Source organism: Plecotus auritus (assembly GCF_963455305.1).
Source record: "Plecotus auritus genome assembly, chromosome: 1".
In the NCBI taxonomy this organism is placed as follows: domain Eukaryota; kingdom Metazoa; phylum Chordata; class Mammalia; order Chiroptera; family Vespertilionidae; genus Plecotus; species Plecotus auritus.
Genome location: NC_137770.1, coordinates 242213572 through 242235689, shown reverse-complemented (window position 1 = coordinate 242235689; position 22118 = coordinate 242213572). Strand labels below are relative to the sequence as shown.

Below are 22118 nucleotides of genomic sequence, written 5' to 3'. Positions count from 1 at the left end.
TTCAATCTACTGACTCCGCCATGACTGATAAAACAGGTGGTAAAAGAGCTCTGCCGTGGAAGTCAAATCATTGTTGGGCTGCAGTCCTGGCCCTACTATCTACTGCTTTTGGGCAATGCTTCCATCATCACCTTTATAATACTTGCCATGCCTAAGTGACTAAGTGAAGTAATAAAAATAGACTTATTTTAAAACTAGCACACACAATTGCTGGAAAGTATTTTTATTATTCTGAGTGAAAAAGAATCACAGTTTCAAAGCAACTTCCAGGTAGTTTTTACACTCATAAATTGAGCCTTGACCTAGGATGACTCTTAAATCTTAAGAGTTGGGGAACCATTCTAATTAATATATGCAAAACTTCATCTCACCATGGGTCAATATTTGAACATGATAGAACACATGCAAATAAAACATGGCTACAATCTCTTAATAATCAGTACTAGACAAAGCTATGGAATAACAAATACCATTGATCTAGACCAGGGTTCTACTGCCCACAGGTCAAATCCAGTCCACACCCCATATTTTCATTTATTTATTTTTTTAATATATTTTTATTGATTTCAGAGAAGGAGAGAGAGATAGAAACATCAATGATGAGAGAGAATCATTGATTGGCTGCCTCTTGCACACCCTCCACCGGAGACCGAGACTGCAACCCAGGATGTGCCCTTGACTGGAATTGAACCCGGGACCCTTCAGTCTGCAGGCTGTCATTCTATCCACTGAGCCAAACCAGCTAGGGCCCCGTATTTTTAAATAAACTTCTAATGAAATATACTCATATTCATTGTTACCAATCACTGCTTTTGTACTACAACTGCAGAGTTGAGTAGCTGCAGCAGAGACAGTATGGCCTGCAGAATCTAAAATAGTTTCTATCTGGCTCTTCAAGGGAAAGTTTACCAGTTCCTGATATGGACCAATGTATCCTGTATTTCTCAGCTTGAAAATGAGAAATTCCTGGGGGAGTGAATTTTACCTCCAAAAAGCCCACCAGATCCTCGTAAAGAATCAAGAAAGATTCCTTCCTGGCTCTGGCATGGGAAGGGAGAAAGCAACCATTGTAAAATATGCACAGAGCATTACCCATAAAAAGAGGCATCCTCACCAAGAGAAAAGGCTTAAAAAAGAGAGAGAGAAAAGGCTTAATCAGAGTCTTACATGATGACATGGAGGAAGGGCAATTCCTAATTCCAGCCCCCTCTATCACCCTGTATCACCTAAGTGGGAAGAGCTAAGAAACACCTGTGAAGGCCACAGCCCAGGGTCACAGGCCACCAAAAAGCCATGACTTAATCGTAAGAGGACAGAATGTTTCCTCTCCCTCATACTTTACCAAACACCAACACAGCTGCAGTATAATAGTAGTGGATTACAGCTGAAAAAGCTGTAAGACACAAACTTCAACTAAGAAAGAATTATTTAAGACACCCAGAAAAAGGGAGAGAAAAACTCAGACATAGAGGAATTTGATGTCTCTGGCACCTATAGCTTCAGTTAACATTAAATTCAGACTAACTCCTGGCCATGTTAACATAAAACCTCACAATAAAGGCCTATTAGACTGAATTCTTATTACTCAATACATCATGTCTAGCTTTCAACAAAAAATTAGAACACTAAAAGGCAGTTTGAAAAGAAAAAGCAATCATTAGAATCAAACTCAGATATAATAGAATTGGAATTATCAGACCAAGAATTTATTTTTTTACTTTTTGTTTTTAAAATATATTTGTATTGATTTCAGAGAGGAAGGGAGAGGGAAAGAGAAACATCAATGATGAGAGAGAATCATTGATCGCATGCCTCCTGCACACCCGCTACTGGGGATTGAGCCTGCAAACCAAGCATGTGCCCTTGACCAGAATGGAACCTGTGACCCTTCAGTCCACATGCAGGCCAACACTCTACCGACTGAGCCAAACCAACTAGGGCGTCAGACCAAGGTTAAAATAACTATGATTAATATGTTAAAAATTCTAATAAAAAGGTAAGACAACATAGGTGAGTAACATAAACAAAGAGATGTAAACTCTAAAGAATAAAAAAAAGGAGCCCTGGCCAAGTGGGTCATTTGGTTGGAGCATAGTCCTGTACAACAAAAGGTTCTGGGCTCAATCGCCAGTAGTGGGTGTGCAGGAGGCAGCTGGTCAATCTTTTGTTCTCACATTGATGTTTTTCTCTTTCCCTCTCCATTCCTCTCTCCCTCTCCATTCCTCTCTCTCTAAAAAAAAAAAAAAAAAAAAAAAATAATGTCCAGCCGGTGTGGCTCAGTGGTTAAGCATTGACCCAGAAACCAAGAGGTCACTGGTTCAATTTCTGATCAGGGCATATGCCCAGGTTTCGGGCTCGATCCCCCAGTAGGGGGCAACTTATCCATGAAGTTTCTCTCTCACAAATATATCTCTCTTTCTCTACCCTTCCTTTTCACTCTCTCTAAAAATCAATGGAAAAAATATTCAGGTGAAAACCAACAAAACAAACAAAAAAAAACAAAAGAGAAAATCTTGAAAGAAGCTGGGAGGGAGGGAGTAAACCTTATCTATAGAAAAACAAGGGTAAGAATTACAGAGAATTTCTTATCGGAAATCATGTAAATAAGAATGAAATATTTTAAGTGTTAAAAAAAATCTAGAATTCTATATGTAAAATTATCATCCTTCATAAGTGAGGGAGAAATAAAGACATTCTCAAATAAACAAAAACTAAAGGAATTCACAACCAGCAGACCTGCCCTGGAAAAAATGTTAACAGAGGTTCTTCAGAGAGAAGGAAATGATATTATGAGTAAGAAATTCAGTTCTCCATAAAGAAAGATAAAGTACCAGAGAAGAAACAAGTGTTTATTGTTTAAACTAATCAGAGTAATAATATATTGAGTGATTTTAGCATATTGACAAGCAAAATGATGACAGCAATGCCCTAAGGAATGGGAGATGGATTCAGATTATCTATACTAATAAAAGGGTAATATGCTAATTAGACCAGGTCGACCAGACATCTTCTGGACATCCGACTTCCTTCCGGACAGTTAGGGGGTGACCAGACTGGCAGAGGGGCAGTTAGGGGCGACCAAGCTGGCAAGCAGAGGTAGTTAGAGGTGATCAGGCCGGCAGATAGAATGGTTAGGGGTGATCAGGCAGGCCAGCAGGCAAGCGGTTAGGGAGCAATCAAGGCAGCAGGGGAGCAGTTAGGGGGCAGCCAGGATGGCCAGGGGGGCAGTTAGGGGGCGACCAGGCTGGCAGGGGACCAGTTAGGGGGTGATCGAGCTGGCAAGCAGAGGCAGTTAGGGTGATCAGGCCGGCAGATAGAGTGGTTAGGGGTGATCAGGCAAGCAGGCAGGGGAGCAGCTAGGGGGCAACCAAGCCGGCAGGTGAGCAGTTATGGGGTGACCATGCCTGCAGGAGGGCAGTTAGGGGGCGACCAGGCCGGCAGGGAACCAGTTAGGGCAGGTGTCCTCAAACTACGGCCCGCGGGCCACATGCGGCCCGCCGAGGACATTTATCCGGCCCGCCGGGTGCCACTGCCTGTCCTGCTTAGCAGCCGACTCGTCCCGGGCCCGCAGTGCGCATAGGAATTTGTTCATAGTTGTTTTTTTGAACTATAGTCCGGCCCTCCAACGGTCTGAGGGACAGTGAACTCGCCCCCTGTTTAAAAAGTTTGAGGACCCCTGAGTTAGGGGGTGATCAGGCCAGCAAGCAGAGGCAGTTAGAGGTGATCAGGCAAGCAGGTAGAGTGGTTAGGGGAGATCAGGCAGGCAGGCAGGTGAGCAGTGAGGATCCAGTGGTCCCAGATTGCAAGAGGGATGTCTGACTGACAGTTTAGGCCACAGGTGATCAGGCAGGCCAGCAGGCAAGCGGTTAGGGGGCAATCAAGCCGGCAGGGGAGCAGTTATGGGGTGGGAGGGAGTTTGCAATATACAGTTTTAACTAATCTAGTGTACTTTCATATAACACTATATTGTTTCACATTTAGTTCAGATACCTTATAAAAGAACTAGAGGCCCGGTGCACAAAATGCATGCATGGGGGGGGGCCTCAGCCTGGCCTGCACCCTCTCCAATCTGGGACCCCTCAGGGGATGTCCGAGACCAGTTAGGGGGTGATCAAGCCGGCAAGCAGAGGCAGTTAGAGGTGATCAGGCTGGCAGATAGAGTGGGCAGTTAGGGGGCCTGCCTGATCACCCTAACTGCCTCTGCTTGCCGGCTTGGTCGCCCCTAACTGCCCCCCTGATGGTCTGGTCGCCCCCTAACTGGCCGGAAGGAAGTTGGACGTCCAGAAGATGTCCAGTCGACCTGGTCTAATTAGCATATTACCCTTTTATTAGTATAGATAATCTGAATCCATCTCCCATTCCTTATTTTAAAGGAATTTTAAAAAAAGATAAAAGTAGAACCAGAAAAGGCCAAATAAACAAGGTTTAAGTTTATGTGGGTTTTATAAAAAGATAAAAGTAGATAAAAGTAGAACCAGAAAAGGCCAAGTAAACAAGGTTTAAGTTTATGTGGGCCACAAAAAACCAAAAACCGGCAGTCGGACATCCACTGAGGGGTCCCAGATTGGAGAGGGTGCAGGCTGGGCTGAGGGACCCCACCCAATGCACGCATTTCATGCACCGGGCCTCTAGTTCTTTTATAAGGTATTTGAACTAAATGTGAAACAATATAGTGTTATATGAAAGTACACTTAGATTAGTTAAAACTGTATATTGCAAACTCTAGAGAAAGATTTTTAAGAATAATTAACAGGCTAAGAAGATAAAAAGAAAAGTTAAAAAAAAGATAAGGGGGGTGGGAGTGCTGGGAAAAGGTCAATGGGGAAAAAAAGAGACTTATGTAATACTTTAAACAATAAAGAATTTAAATTTTAAAAAAAAGATAAAAGTAGAACCAGAAAAGACCAAAAGCAAGGAATAGAAAACAAACATGATATGATAGATATTAACCCAACTATATCAATAATCACTTTAAATGTGAATGATCTAAATATACCAATTAAAAAGACAGAGATTATCAGAGCATTTTAAAACCAAGATTCAACTTATATGTTGCCTACAGGAAACTCACTTCACATATAAAGACAGAGATTAAAAGTAAGGAAATACAGAAATACCATGTTAACATTAATAAAAAGAAAGCTACAGTCACTGTATTTATTTCAGACAAATCAGACTTCAGAATAAAGAAAACTATTTAAAGTATAAAGGTTGGCATCATAATAAAGGGGTCAATTGTCCAAGAAGACATAACAATCTTTCATGTACATATACCTAACAACAGAGTATCAAAATACATGAGACCAAACGGATAGAACTATAAGAAATTCCAAATCCTCAGATCCAGTAATATAATTGGAGACTTCAACACCCCTTTTTCATTAATTGATACATAAAGCAGAAAACCAGTAAGTTGAACCAAATAGCACAATCAGCGTCATCTAATTGACATTTACAGAACAGTTTGTCCAACAACATTAGAATTTACACTCTTCTCAAGTTCACATGAGACACTCACCAAGATAGACCACACCAAGCATGTCAAACTCAAAGGCTAACACTGGCCAAATAAACAAGGTTTAAGTTCATGTGGGCCACAAAAGAACAAAAGCTTCAATTTTCATAGAAACATGGGTTTATTTTGATACATACATGCTAAATACAAAGGGCTGAAATAAATAAGTAATCGTTCACATAAAATAATAGAACATTTTAATAAAAATTATTATTTTTCTTGAACATTAACTTACCAGACATTGAATAACTGCACAAATTAATAAGCATAACGCAAATAAACCTGTTTTTCTTATTCTCCAAAAGTGAAATATTTCCTGTTGCGCACACCAAACAAGTCAGTGCAAGACTAATGACGTGGCCATCGGCTGCTAAAATATTCGCTGCTAGAAATGGTGTGCCTGCGCATAAGGCGCATAAAGGAAATGAATGCAACACGATTACAGTAATCAGTCATTAGCGAACATTATAGTTCATTATTAATAATTATGTATAACAGGATGATGTAAAAATTAAGTTACAAGTTTTTTTATTAAAACGTTTCTTACATACCGTTATATTTGGCTGGGCCAGAAAAATATTCGTTGTGGGCCGAGTTTGACATGCTTGGACTACACTGTGGACCATAAAATATACCTTAGCAAATTTATAAGAATAGAAATTATACAAAGCATGTTAGTAGACAGACTACAATGGAATTAAATTAGAAATCAGCAATAGAAAGATAGCTGGAAAACTCAAAATATTTGGAGATTAAGCAACATATTTCAAAATAACACATGGGTCAAAAAAAAAGTCTCAAGAGAAGTTAAAAAATACCTTAAACTAATAAAATCACAACCTATCAAAACTTTTGAAACAGAGCAATAACAGTGCTAACAGGAAAGTGTATATCCCTGAATGTATATATTAGAAAAGAAGAAATATCAATAGCCTAAGCTTCCACTTCAGAAACTAAGGAAGAAGAGCAACTTAAGCCTAATGCAAGCAGAAAAACTAAATAATAAAAATTACCTAGAGATCAATAAAACTGAAAGAGGAAAACAATAAATAAAATGAACAAAATCAGAAGTTGGTAACTCTCTAGCCAAGTTAACCAAAAAGGGAGGGATAGAGAAGAGGCAAATTAATAAGATCCCATAGACCTTAAAAGGATAATAAAGGACTATAAGCAACTCTATGGCTAAAATTTGACAACTTAAATGAAATGGACCAATTCTTTGAAAGACACAAACTACCAAAATCATATAAGCAGACACTGACTCCCAGGGCTCTGCCCACCAGCTTCAGCACACCAAAGCCAGACCTCTAAGTACTCACCTCTTCGGGAGTTTATACAAGCACCTCAAAGCCCCTCTCACCACATGGATCAATCCAGACCTCTTCTGATTCCTTCCAGAATTCTATCAGAATCTTCTCAGACAAAAGAAGTTACAATACAACTTTCTCACAAATCCAACACATCTTGGTAACAACTAAAATCTGAAAAGAATCTACTGGGGATCCTGGAAATAATTTTCTTGATAATCTTGTAGATATCTAAACCCATCACCACGTGTCATGTCCCTGGTACCCTCTTTTACCACCCATCTACCCACCATTCATCCTTTTCCCATGTCATTATCCCCTTACTACCCTGTGCTTCCTCTTCCCAATTTGCCCTATAAGTGCTCCTCTTCTTCCCAGATATTTCTGCCATGACTTTCGGAAATCAGATTTCAAATTTAATAAATCCTGCTATATTTTCAAATTCTTCACAATAATTTTCTCCATTTTCTATATCTTATCATCTCTTTCTCCCCTGCAATTCCCTTCTCTTTGTAAACCTCAAGACAGTTAGTAAATATTATATAACATTACTTCATATAGTATTTTGTTTTCATCTATTTTACTTATCACCATATCTAATAAGCATGATGAGTCAGTAAATCAAATGGATGCCATTTGCAAAGGAATAATTGGTAGGAGTCTTAAAGAAACAAACACTGGTGGCCACACAACAGTCTTAGTAGGTATTTCATAGATTTATTTCTAAATTTTATAAGGCACCGCACACACACAATTTAACCTTCCCTAAAATGAAAAGTTCCCTATTCTCAAAATGCAGGTGATTTTTCTCCCTGATTTGTATGACAAATAATGTACTTTAGTTTTTAATTATGTATAGAAATAAATCATATAGATTATACAATAATCCTAACAACATATACCTTGAAATAAGTACCATCTGTAAGAAGAAATAGTAAAGCAAGAGAGGTCTGCAAATAGAATTAGATACAAGTTGGCAAACATCTAACTAAAAATTTCGTAATAAAAGATAGCAGAGGGGCTCAGGGAATCCCACTTTCAGATGTGATCTCTCCTCAGTTGTCATACCGACACCAAATCCTTTTGTTGGTGGTTAACAGGCTGGCTCATCTGCATGGGGCACTGGCACACAATAGTAGTTATGTTTAATTCAAAAATGACTATACTGCATTGAGCTTATGCTCAGTAGAGCAGTGTTTGCAAACCACTTAGATTCCAGGATGGAAAGAGCTACAAAAATGAAACATGCAGTCCTTCTCTGAGGTTTGTTATTAGCCTCTGTTAGCCACAGGTTACAGGGCACTAAACACTACGCACTGTGTGTTTGCTTGCAACCACTATGAAAAATAGCCTATAACATCTTTCTGAAGACTCCTAGAAAAATTTAGGGCAATTCTAAATCTGGGAATTTAACTGGGATATACTTCAATTCTTAGAACAGTTCTTGTCAAAATATCTCACTAATTCTTTCTTGGGTGTCAATTCAATTTTGTTTCACACAACACTATTCAAGAGACTATTTATTACTAAAGTTTAATGCTACTGGGGAGGGGGAAGTAAAGAGGATAAAATAATCAGTTTTATTTGAAACTAAGTCAATTTCTATACAATAAATAAGCTTCTTCATGGATGTTTTAAAAAGCTTTTTAAAAAACAGATTCACTAACTTAATAGCTCCGATGGTTTTAAGGTAATTCTTTTTATACCCAATACATAAACTAGAGAATCTAAAATAAAATCCTAATAATACATTAAACTGATGTCCTCAAAACAGCTCATCAAAACATTATTTATGAAGAGTTCTATCCTGTAACGTGTGTACTAAAATACAAAGTACTCATGAGATAGGTAATAGATAGCATCAACAACTCTAGAAACAGTACTGATCCACTTTGAAGAATAATTATATGATATAATATAAAGTTGTTAACTATATTAAAATGCTATTTGAAAGCATTGTTCTTGAAAAATAACATTTCCCCAATTTATGGTAGTGAATTGTAGTCAGAGTTTCTCTGACCTGGATAAAAAATATTACACATATTTTAACAAGAAACTACTAGTAAATGCACTTTATATATTTTACACAGCATTTAATTTAGAATCTCTGGAAAGAAGAGAAAAATTATTTCATTATCATTAATTTGACAATTCATTTTATCATCTCAGAATTACTAGTTTCCTGAGACACTATCATGCAAATGTTAATGAACCTCTCAGAAATACTGTATTATACTGTTGTTTAATAAAACATGGTATATGCTTACAAAATTCACAGAAATTGTAAAATATAAATAAGACATCATCAAAGAGGAAAAAAAAACCACCTTCAAAATAGAAATCTTACATAACAAGTTCTAAAAAATATATAACATTCTCTTCCTCCCCAAGATATGAGGTGAATTAGAATAGAGAAATAGTACTAAATGCCACCAATTATATACTTTAAAATGGTTAATTCTATATTACGTGAATTTCACATTAGTATTAATTTTTATATAACACCATAATTTTATAACATTAACCAACTTTAAATAATTTAAGTATATCAAATAATAATTTTTATTGACTTAGACATATGGTAAAATTAAAAGATTCCAATACATGAGTGTAATATTCCCCTAAGTCTTAAATAAATTAATTAATTGAATTTGATATTATTTATGCTGAGATGCATAAAATCTTCCTGTTCTCCACTAACTCTAGTTACATCTATAAAACATAAAAAGATTCTATTTGACACTCAGAATAAAATATCATAAGAAGCTTGACTAATCTAATTTTCTTTTTTTTTTAAATCCAATGTGTCCTTGAAGATAGATCTTAATGGAGCAAAGTGGAAAAAGATTTTTATTTTCAAATCCCATTTTACCAACTATGTGAAACAAGGACTGTTGATTTCCAAAAATCTCTGTTCATCCATTTTTCTTTAGCTTAATATCCACTTTAGACATAATCAGTTTAAAACAAAAAATTAAACAACAATAAAGACAGAAACCAAAACCTGAGATGTACCTTTCAAGGGAAAAATAAACATGCATAAAATATCAAGTCATATGGTCACAAGAGAAAATGTTAAGTGAGCAGGAAGACTTTTCAGGAGACAAAGAACATATACATAAAAGCCTAAGTGACCATTTGACTGTTCAACCGTTCGACCGGTCGTTATGACGCACACTGACCACCAGGGGGCAGACGCTCAGTGCATAAGCTGGCCCCCTGGTGGTTAGTGCACTCCCACAGCAGGAGCGCTGCTCCGCTGACAGACAGACGCCAGATGCCGGCTGGCGAGAGCAGCTGCAGTGGCGCAAGCCTCTCCCACAGACACTCCCCCTGCGGGCCCCCCCCCCCCCCGCCCCAGCCCATCTGGACCAGGACCGGGATTGGGACCAGCATCAGGACTGACTGGGCGCAAGCCCACGGCCACTTCTCAGTCATGGGCATACCAGTATCACCCTAGGATGGGCGTGCAGAGACAGCAGCGGAGCGGCAGCAAGCCTACTCGGCGGTGGCAGCCGGCACAGCGGGGCCGGGATGAGCAGTAGCAGCGTGATGCCCAGCCCAGGCTTGGGCTCCTCCCCAATCACCTGCCGCTTCGCACACTACTACTTCCCTCGGGGGATGTTGGACTGCCAGTTTTGGCCCAATCCCCGCAGGACACACTGAGGGACCCCACCTGTGCACGAATCCGTGCACCAGGCCTCTGGTGTAGAAGAAAAGGCAAAGAAGAAAGAGTTCTAAGAACCCAATCAATGTATCAATCATATAAAAAGCAAAAGTAGGGCCTTTACACATGATCAGAACAGTATGAGCCTCATTTATGTTAAAAAATAATTCAGAAAATCTTTTTCATCAAAAATTAATGTTATTTAACAATCATCAAACTTCATGAAGAAGAGTGCTTAACATTATCTGTCTTCATCTTCTAGATTCATTTCTTACAAGCAACGTAGTTCTACATAACCAAGTTCTGATTCTCCCACTAAAAACATCAAACTCCCCCCAATGCCCAAGATGATGTGAAAGAGACACACTAATTAAAAGTGGAAGAAAAAGCAAAAACTAATAGCATGTCCATAATTAACTTTTTAAAGTATACTACTACCATACACATTCCCTATTTGTACAATAATTTAATTTAAAAACATGTCTATATAAGCTCATGTTGCCAAATAATTTTTGTTACATAATATATACATTTTCTTCTGAAAAGACATCATTATCATGTTAAAATATTGTATGTACTTCATATATATAATTAGTCATACTTAGTGTTCTAATATATTGATAATCCTATTAAATCTGGAGAACTATAAATATTTAGCAGACTAGTTCAATAGCACAAAAATATAGACATACAAATATGCTTTTTGTCCTTATAATTTAAATGAAATTAAATTTTCCCTTTCTATATTTTTCATTCATTCAGCTTATATATTTTGAAAGTTGTCACTATTATGAAGTCAGCTAATAAAAAGCAAAATATCAATTATCACTACATTTATTCAACTGCTGATAATAATATCTTGTAATATAAGTAGCATATGAAAGCTATTAAGAGTCACAGCAGTTCCTTGATTCAAATCATTCCAAACAGTTTGGGAAGGATGAAACCAAAGGATTAGCACAAATATAAATTTAGTCTCTTTACATATCAGATAGAAATCATGTCCAAAAAAAGTGTGTGTGTGTACCCAGTTAAGTGTGTTGGTGAGAAGAGTATTTTCTGTATCAGAATTCATGTCATACCTGGGCTCCATAGATATATTTATCCAACATCTTGCCTCCTATTGTCTGCCCTCCTATATCCCAAACTTGAAGTGTAACATTCAAGTTTCCTAAAACATAAAAAAGGAAAATAAAAATAAGAATACAAAAAAGTTAAGTAACAATGTAACAATTGAATCCAGTTTCACAGAACATTAAATAACAATCATAAATTCTGAACCTAATTTGCCTTTTATTCTGCAGACTCATGTAGTCAGATATTTGGAACTATAAAGTAACGTTATCAAAAGAAATCATAGTGGAAATTTAGGCTTATACTTTTACCCCATTTCCATGGAACTACATTTATAATTACCTTCAAAACAAAAGAAAATAAAGAAAGCATTAATTCATAAATTCCTTAAATCTTAAAAAATTTTTCTTGAACAGAAAGTAGAACAATATAGTATTTGTACCTGGGGTAAGAAATATACTTTAAAAATAAACATTGAATTTTATATACTAACCTACCCTATTGCACATAATGAATTTTACTGTTAAGTTCCATACTCTAAAGGTTCTAAAGCGCACAGAATGATAATAGACAACAAAATGAATCCATAGTTTCAACTTGAATAAATGTTTTAAATTTGAATGTCAGCTATTATATGCAACAGTAAACATAATAAAAATTACATGTTTTCAAATTTAACTTATAAAATACAAACACAATTGATTACCCTCTTCAGAAGTGAGGAAGGATACATATCGCATGTATCACTAAATATGATGCATTTATACCTGTTCAAAGCATTTCCATTGAAACAAATTATATGTGCTTCAAAGCCTTCATAAAATCAGCTTTATAATGCTTTTTCCATGCACAAACATTATAAAAATACAAAGCAATCTTTAAAATTTTGTTGTTCATTTAGCAAATTATTGATAAGCTACTCTCTCTAATCAATACAATTAACGACTAGAAAAAGACCATGTTCAATATGCTTTTTAGTTTAACATTTCAAACTATTTCTTCTAATAAAATTATGCAGTTTTCTCCAAAGGTAGACAAAATCTCAGTATCTTCAAAATGAGTTCCCTCACGAAAAATGTATCTTTCTGAAAGATTTGCAAATCAGGAAAACTCAAAATAAAAACTTAGAAACTAAAAAAATGGTCTCACCTCAAACACCAAAAAAAAAAAAAGAAAAGAAAAGGACTATAAAATATATGAATTTTTATACCAATGTAAAACATTAAAATCAGAAAATGTTAGTCAAACCATTCAACTTTGCAACTGAAAGGAAAGCACAACACTGTACTAACCAGCCAAGTTTTGCCCTTAACCCTAAGTTTTGTTGGGTGTTGGGTATGCATTACAATCTTTCCATTATTTGGATGTAGATCTGTTCCATCTGCCAACATGCAGAGGATTTACATGAGGAACTTCCATTAGCATTAATGAGAGCTACTGAAGTTTATCACCCGTCATCATTCCCACGTACACTCACTTTCAACGTTCAGAGTAATGACAGAAATGTTTTTAAGCTCTATGAATACGAAAACCAAAATGTCACAGACTAAGATTTGTCCAACAACTTGTAAAAAGGTAATTTCTTAAAAATCTAAATTTTTCAAAATTCAAAGCTGAAATCATTCCCATATACTGCTGTCTCAAATTAAGCAGGTAGGGCTAGCCATCATTAGAATTATATCAAATAATTTCAGAAGCCCTTATCAGTGGTCGGCAAACTCATTAGTCAACAGAGCCAAATATCAACAGTACAACGATTGAAATTTCTTTTGAGAGCCAAATTTTTGAAACTTAAAATTCTTCTAACACCACTTCTTCAAAATAGACTCGCCCAGGCCGTGGTATTTTGTGGAAGAGCCACACTCAAGGGGCCAAAGATCCGCATGTGGCTCTCGAGCTGCAGTTTGCTGACCACTGCCTTAGATAAACTGGCAGTACTCCACTCATTTCATTTGGAAAAACTCTTTACAATCAGTATCTAACAATATTAGTATTTTTACAGTAGGATTTTGGGCAACACTTAATAAAATACATCTACTCCCATTTTTTTTCAAGGACAGTAAAACCCATCACTTAACTTCATATGAAGATATACAAAGCCTTTTTCCTTTAAGTTCTGATATTCAGGTCCTATCTGAATTAAGTGTTGAATACTTCAACTATAACTTTAGGAACATGATCTTCATGACATGTTTTCAAATTCTGAGGACAATCACCTCTTATTCAACTGTCTCCATCTAAGAGGTTTATACTGTATTTATGTGTTGAGGGTATTTTTTAAATCGATACCTTCCCAAATAAGCACTCTTTTGTAGTTGGCTTTTTTTTTAATATACATATTCTAGTGCTTCAGAAATAAAAACAGCTATGCATTACTGATAACCCATTAATATACAATGCTAGCAAAAGAACAAAGCGAAAAAGAAAACTTCTACTACCATAACCTCAACTAATATTAACTTTTAGTTATTTCATATATCTAGAAATATAAATTTAATCACCACATTTGAATCTGAGACTTATTAACACATAAAAATAAATATGGAATTCAAATCAACATCACTTTAGCTTTTACACACAGACATGAAGTCTCCCAGTATATTTTCAAAATAGCATACCTATGAAGCTATTTAAATAACTAATATTGCAAAAATTTTTAAAAATCAAGAATCTAATATAATTTTTAACTGATAAAAAACATTAAGAAAACTGCCAGCAATCTAATCCCAAATGCAAAATTGTACAAAATTCCTGCTCCTTTTTAAGAAAAGACATGTAACCAGAGAAAAAAAATAAAATAAATGAGGTGACAAAATACAGGTAAGTTTCTTTTGGTATGAATCAAAGCCACAAAGAGGATTCAACAGTGACCTTATAAAAGTACACTTGGTGCCTTGGTTAACCTTACTTAAAGTGCTGCATAGTCAAGATGGAACTAAAAACACAAGTCTGCCCACTTCTTGTACTAAAGACTTAGAAATCCTTTTCACAGTAGAACGCTGTTTACTGGACTGTACCCACAAGCTTCCTGAAAGTATTTTGACTAAGGCTCTTAAGAAGCTCTATCAGCAGAATCTCTGACTAACAGATAGCCTATTTTAAGCAGTAAAATCTGCACAGTGGTTGCATCCAGACTATACAGAATACCAGATCATGAAATACACTAAAATGGATGAGTATTTGCAAAGTAATGACCTTGAAAACGTGCATGAAGAGAATGTGAATAGATGGACAGGCAGTATGACACCACTAACAATCTAAATGGACATGAGAGTTACTGGAATACTAATAAATACTATATTTGATTACTATGCTTCTTTACTATAAATCCCATAATGCTACCTGCAATGTTTTAGCAAATTATATAAATATTGATCATACTACATTTAACAGTTACAATGAATTAAAATTAAGGTAATGTATATTAAGGATATACTATGACTTTGTATATTTCTTAATTTACCTATTAATTATATAAAAACAAGATACATTAAAACTATTTTTCCCTACTGAAATTTCTACCAAAATTTTAAGTCCATTAAGAACCATAAAACCAATTGCTTTTTTCTAAAAAAAATAAGAAATTTCTGGAACTCGGCCCATCAAAATAAAACTGAATCAGAAAAATTAAAATATACGTTCATTGATTATACATTTCCTAACATCATTTTTAACCTAAGTGCTTTCTAACTCTAAAATATTAAACTATAATTTTAATTTCAAAAATACCAAATATTTTTTGCAAAGTAATCAAAATTTAAAAATTGGTTAGCATTGTGCAACAGATCAGAAATCATCACATCTATCCAATATATAAAATACCCAAAATTAGTCTTAAAATGTTTTTAATGTTTGAATAGATACTTGCTCCTTTATTTAAACCTCTGAACTAAAAAACTGGAAAAATTAAACAATATTAATGATACAGAAAGATGGTGCTTTTGCTAATTAGCATCAAAAGAACATAGTCAATAACTAAGTACATTCCCGGATTCCCTGTGTACGACTGGCACTTCTGAAAAAACTGCTGTAAAAGTACGTTTTCAGCATGTATATTATGAGATAGTGCATGTATTCTGCTAGTGACTGCTGTAAATATTGTGACTGTAGCAGAAACCTACCCATAAGAATGAGAATGAAAATGAGATTTTTGGTTTTGAATACATTAAAAGAAAATACAAGTGAAACTAAATATGCATGTTTCTCACTTAAACCTCTTGTTGAAAAATAACTCCATAATAGAATATTAGAATTCTTTTCTCATACTATGTCTTCTAATTTCTTTTTCTAAATACAGACCACAACAAAATATAAGAGCCTATTACTAGTAAGATTTGCAGAATACCTTCAATTACCAAGAGTTTTCATTAGCTGTTCCAGAACTCTCATGGAGAGCTATCTGAGAGATGGGGGGTTTGAGAGATTAAAATATTTTCACAATATTAGATTTTATTAAACCCTTTCCTCTATCACTCATATCCCAGTATAGGATTCTGACACTACACTTGCAACCGTTTTTATTCAAATGGGTTTCCTCAGAGAGGAGAGGGATACACTAGTTTATAAGGCTAATCAAGATAAACTGCTTTTAATAAAATACTTTAAACATATAATTTAACCATCACAGTGAATGGACAGAAAATTTTAAAGCCCCAATTGTTCAGTAACTAACTTAAAACAGAAACCACTCTTTTTTTGTTATTATTTCCCTGTATTTCCCACAAAATGTGCTGCAACTGGCATCTAAATAGTTTCTTTGCATGGTGAACTGAAACATCTTGAATGCTCAAACTGTATTTTTATGAGTGCCTAGGGACCCTAAATTTTAGTGGTCTATTAAATGCCAGCAATTTCATGCTGCCTTGCATAAAACAGCATTCACATATTAGAGCACAGAAGTTCCATAGCTACATTATACTTCTGGTCCAACTTTCTCTCAAACAAAAAACTGAAGCAGAGGCTAATCAAAATAATATTTTTTAAAAATAATCCTTTCCAGTCTTTCCCATTTACTTTATACAGTATCTATTGATAACAGTATAGCATTTGATTTTTTTTAATGTTTTAGAATTTTATAAGCAACTATTGTTTATCCTTGAAAAATCTGTAGTAGTCAAAAATATTAGGAGAATAGAGAAGTATTCATATATAAACTTTATTCTCACACCATGGACAATGTCTTCATGGTAGATACTGATGAAAATTAATCTCCCTAAGATAAACTGACTGATTACACATATTTTCATGTAGAAGCAGCCCCAAAATTTATTTTACACATTTCTGCCTATGTCTCTTATTATAAAATATGCACAATTTTCTATGTTAAACTTTTAGTCTCTTACCTGGCAATGTTATCCTTCTCAAAAAGAAATCCAGTCCTATAGTTTGTTTGTACTGTTTCCCAAAAGTTTCTTGAGCAAAACACGTAGCTAAGGAGGTCTAAAAAATTAATGTACATAATATCAAAATTAATGTCTTTGTTTTAGAAATTTAACATCACATCACTACTAAATCTTATTAAGTAATATTAATATTCATACTCCCATTAATCCAACAGCTTTAAGCCGTTCTAATCGGTTTCAAGAGGAAGAGGAACTTAACACTCCACCAGGTAAACCTCACTTGCCAACAGCTATGAGTGGAGACAACAAACTGCTAGATCTCTTTAAATGCGGATTGTCAAGCTCCTTTTCCTAGCTGGAAATTAGAATTGAAATGTATCAACAGAGAAAACTAAAGCATCATGATAAAAGACCTGAATCTTATATATCCATATATATCAGTTCAATTCAAACTTCAGGGAACTCTTGAGTTTCATTTCTGAGGTTAAATATTTCGAGTAGTTTGTGCCCTCAGCCAATAATAAAAAATGATTAAGGAGGGAAAAGACTGTTGATATAATTTCTTTTCTTCTCCCCCTCCCCACAAGAAAAGTATCATTAAATATCTAATTTGTCTCTATATTAAAGCTGTTAAATAAAAATAATTCTATAGAATAACTCTGATAATATATAACCCTTAAATAAAAAGTTGATAGTTTTAAGTTAATATTAAGCAGGCAAAAATAAGTATTTTCCACACATGAACCTTAAAAGTCATAAGAATATTATAACCAGAACAAATATATACAGTATCTACATTATTTTAAAAGTTGTACTCAAAATTCTAAGGCTTTACCATTTCTTAAAAAGGAAAAGAATAATTAATCATTTTGGTAACAAATGAAACAAGTCAACTTACAAGCTTCTTAAACATCTTAAATGCACTATTTATTTGTAAACTTTCCCAAGTAGAAGAGAAAGACAGCTTCATGAAGATTTTATGCATTTCAAGACTCCCAGAGTTAAGGAAAAATAGTACTTTAGTTTTAAGAGTTAAAATTAGATGTCAACTCCTAAATATTTAAAATTAAGATAAAAATTCCTAGATAGCACATTATAATTATGACATAAGTAGAGCAGTGCCAAAGAAATCCTAATCAATTTCAATTCCTTTAAACAAAACAACCTAAAATTCCTTTTGACACAAGAAACATATTTTTCACAGAAATGGCAACTTGCATGGCTAACTGCAATTCCTTTATAATAGTAAAATACTCAGCATTCGTAATAAATTTCAAAGACACTTGGTCAAATGTTTACTGAGCACTACGAGAAAGATGTTCTGCTAGACAATGAGAAATAAACTCACTACACCAAAATGAAATTTTATTTGGCTTCCCTGGAGCATATAACAATACCATAAAAACTGAGAAATCAGAATTAAAAAGGTGAAGTACTCCTTTTTAAACCCTTTTTTCCCTTAAGACTTATTTATGCCATTGAACTTGTTTAATTCAGAACACAAGTCATCTGTGTTCTAGAGAAAAATAACTATCATCACTACTGCTACAGATATTTCAAAATGTTTTAATACATGGATGGCTGAAATAGTATTTTAAGTCAAAGAGAAATTCAGAGCATATGTAACATCGGCATAATGTCTTTTAAGGTAATTTTTCACTTGAAGATTCTCAAAGTTCAGTATTTTTATACTAATGAATCAGAACAATTCTAAGGTTTGTTTCTTGGAAACTTCTACCCTCACACTTTTGAGGCAAAGTTAGGGTTTCAAGTGAAATGAAGTATAATCTATCAAGAGTACCAGTCATTGGGCACACAAAATTTAGAATGGATTCTTATTTCATCTCCGGACACCTTATTATAATTACTATAAAATTAAACAGGATCAACCAAATCAATGGGGGGCACTTCCTCTTCAATTATGTAGTCTTTGTACTGTTTTTCAGATCCAATAATTCCTCACACATCACTGTATAAATATCAGTCTTAAACAATTAGAAAGTGAGCAACCATCTACCATATCTGAACTATTTCATCTCATTCTGTAGGGTTTTTGTTTGTTTTATGGTTTGGTGAACATTATGCCAACAATTTTTAACCACACTACACTTACTAATACTGAAAAGACATCATAAAGAAAGTTCTGCCTTAAAAAATCTTTAAAAATATGCAATGAAATCAAAAGTATGAATCAAAACAGGAAAGAGGTAGAAACATGTGTTACTAGGGGGAGGAGCTAAATTTCTCTTGGACTGTTGGTGGTGATCTCAATCTATTGCTTCTCTCAGTATGTATCAAAATGCCCTGAGTTAGAACTAGCAGATAAACTCATGCCAGAAAAAAATGGCCAGCAGGATACAAATTAGAAAGAAAGAGAGGCTGAGTTCATAAAAGAAAAGGAAGTAGAATGGCAATGTTGGTAGCTGCCAATAAATTGAGAACTGAATAGGGTATGGAGAAAAAAACTTGATACATGAATAATGATAAAAGGTTAGGTTTCTGATGCTTGTATCTGAAAACTTTGGACTGAAAAACTCTTACAGTTTAAAAATAGATGACTCAAGATGTTGGAAACTAAGTCAAAACACCATAATGAATATTACTGTTATCCTTTGAAGCAGAATGATAATCCTTCCACAATACAGAATGGAGAAAATATGCTTTGTCCTACACAGAATTTTAGACAGAGATGAAAAACAATAATTATTCACACTAAATTAACAAGAGGAACACATGTAAGACAGGCTAAATGAAAAACCTAAATACAGAATTATGAACAAATTTCAACTGAGTCATACACCTATGATAATAGATAAATACTGGGAGAAATAAATAGAAGTTTAAAGAATTATGATAGAACGTAGAATAATGGGCAATTTTTGTCTTTTTACAAGTGTATTAGTGTTACAGATTGTCATTACAATTTTAAACAGGAAATAAATGATTTGACTGTAAAAATATAAGAAATGAAAAATTACAAGGCTTTCAAAGGAATATGAAGAATGAGAAAACTAAAATGTAACCTAGATTTTTATTGAATAACGGTGTTAGAAACAATGCTAATTAGTTTCAATTCCTACATTCAAAAAGTTGTTTGAAGTGTACAAAAATTCCTATAATACTTTATAACGAAAAGTGATCCCAAGTTCTTCTCTTCCCCCCAAAATGCTTAAGGGTTAGTACAGTATATTTAGTTGTTTTTCCTCAGCAATAAAAATCAGTATCAAAATACATAAGACAAGAAAGAAATTAACAGAATTCTCCAAATTCTGCACATGAGTGACACATGAGGTCCCAAGGGCCCTAGGAACCCAAATCTCAGAACCAAAGACATGGAAACGAGGGTCCAAACTATGCCGGGGGCACAGAACTGTGAGGACGGAAATGGGAAACCGGTACTAATAACCTGAAGGTTCTGGCTGGGGAAAGGGAGGGGAGAAGAAAGGAGACAAACTTGAGCGGTATTCCCAGCAACAGTGCTGGCGCCTCGGGCAGAAGCGACAGGTGTGATGGCACCCGGCAGAGACCCTCCGTTTCATTTGGGGAAGGGGGGCGGGAGGCGGGGGCACAGACCCCTTTGAGATCCAACGGACCGAGCTCTCCAAAGAGCAAATACCGGGCGATGTTTGTTCCATTTCAGCAGCTCCACAGCGTTGGGTAAAAACCCCGGCCTGGCCTCGGACGGCTGTCTGTCTGTCTGGGGACTGGCCGCCGAATATTCCCACGCACTCGCTCCCATTCATTCAACCAACCCTCACGGAAGGCTAGACTTCCGGGCAAGGACCCCCTCGGTCACACCACCTGTTCCACCCTCAGCATCCAGCCCCTAACAGGAGCTCAACAGGTATTTGTGGAATGAATGAATGAGCTGACAGGTGCTGTCCTGGAAACAGAGAGGAACAGGCATGATGCTGTGAAACAGCAACTAACGTTTATTGAGTGCACACCGCGTGCTGAGAGCTATTTGTGGCTTTTCACATGGAATGTGCACTTGCACCCTTCAGGCTTGGAGGCGACCCCTGTGCATACCACCGCCCCCCCCCCCCCCCCATCCCTTACAGAGGAAGCACGACCAGATGAGCAATTTGCCCTCCGAGGACCTGACCAGTAAGTGATTCTGGGGGACCATATTCCAGAGCCACGCTCGTGGGAGCAGCCAGGGAAGTCGAGGCATCAGATACGGTAAGGGGGGACCGGGTAGGGGCGGGAGGGGCGGGGGGGGGGCAGGGAAGTGTGACCTGAACTAAGTAAAGAGATGATGAGCCGCTCTGGCAGATCCTTGCCAATCATCAGATTGAGGCTGGACAGCTTCCTGGGGAGGCGATGCCGGCGGAGTCTTGAAGGACAAGTAGGAGTTCGCGCTGCATCGGGGAGTTGAGAAGTGACCTTTTAAAATATCATGTCAGGGGAGGGTGGAAAGCTTTCGCCAGCCATTACCAAGCGCCTGCTTCGCGCCCGGCCCCAGGCCACGACCTGGCGGGCCCGGGCCCGAGGCCCCAGGGCGGCGGGGAGGAGCTGGGGTTCCAGGGCCGCGCCAGGGGCCTACAGGCTAGGACAGCGAGCCCGCCCAGGACTGACCTTCCCGGAGGTGCCGTCCCCCAGCACGACGATTTTCAGTTGCCGGTCCTGGCTCTCCTCCTCAGAGTCCGACATGCTGTCCCGGGAACCAGGTCTGCCTCCCCCCACCCCCCGAGGTCGAGGAAGGAAGGGCAGGAGGGGGGTCCGGGGGCGGGGAAAGGAGGAAGGGCGGCTGTGGGAGCAGAACCCCCGCCCGGGTGCCTGAGCCACCACCGGAGAAATCCGTGCAAATCACTCGCCGGGCGCCATCTTGCCCGCCCTGCCGCCCCCCTCGGCGCGGCCACGCCCCCTCCGCGCGACGTCGGACGCGCCCCCCCAGCGTCTGCTCCAACCTGCGCCTTCCGAGCCCCCCGGCCGAGCCGGCCCATTAGCGGGCCTGGAATGGGGGAGACGTTCGAGGCGAGCAGGCCAGACGCGGCGATACCCACGCAGGGACAACAGGCGAGTGGAGAGGAGTGTATTTTTTCAAACTAGGCAGGAAAATGGAAACCGAGTAGCTCTCAGAGGTTCTATCAAATTCTCTTGTATCCATCAGCCCCGGAGAAGAACCCTGAGACGAATGGTTTGGCCCGAGAGAGGGGTGACGCCTGGGCTGCGCGCCGTGGTTGCCATGGAAGCCAGGCGGAGGGACGGAG

General features: G+C 37.0%; 1 protein-coding gene across 2 annotated transcripts in view; it reads right to left on the bottom strand.

Moving 5' to 3' along the window:
• Nucleotides 1-21799, bottom strand: part of RAB28 (RAB28, member RAS oncogene family) — a 73051-nt gene extending 51252 nt beyond the window's left edge. Inside the window, exons 1-3 of one of the 2 annotated variants that reach the window (XM_080677156.1) lie at nt 21484-21799; nt 16906-17002; nt 11572-11660 (exon numbers count right to left, since the gene is read on the bottom strand). In XM_080677156.1, coding sequence (XP_080533282.1) covers nt 11572-11660; nt 16906-17002; nt 21484-21558 — 261 coding nt within the window. In that variant the 5' untranslated portion in view covers nt 21559-21799. The remainder of the gene's footprint in view (nt 1-11571; nt 11661-16905; nt 17003-21483) is intronic. The other variant, XM_080677157.1, reaches the window with a different exon arrangement.
• Nucleotides 21800-22118: the final 319 nt, after the last annotated feature.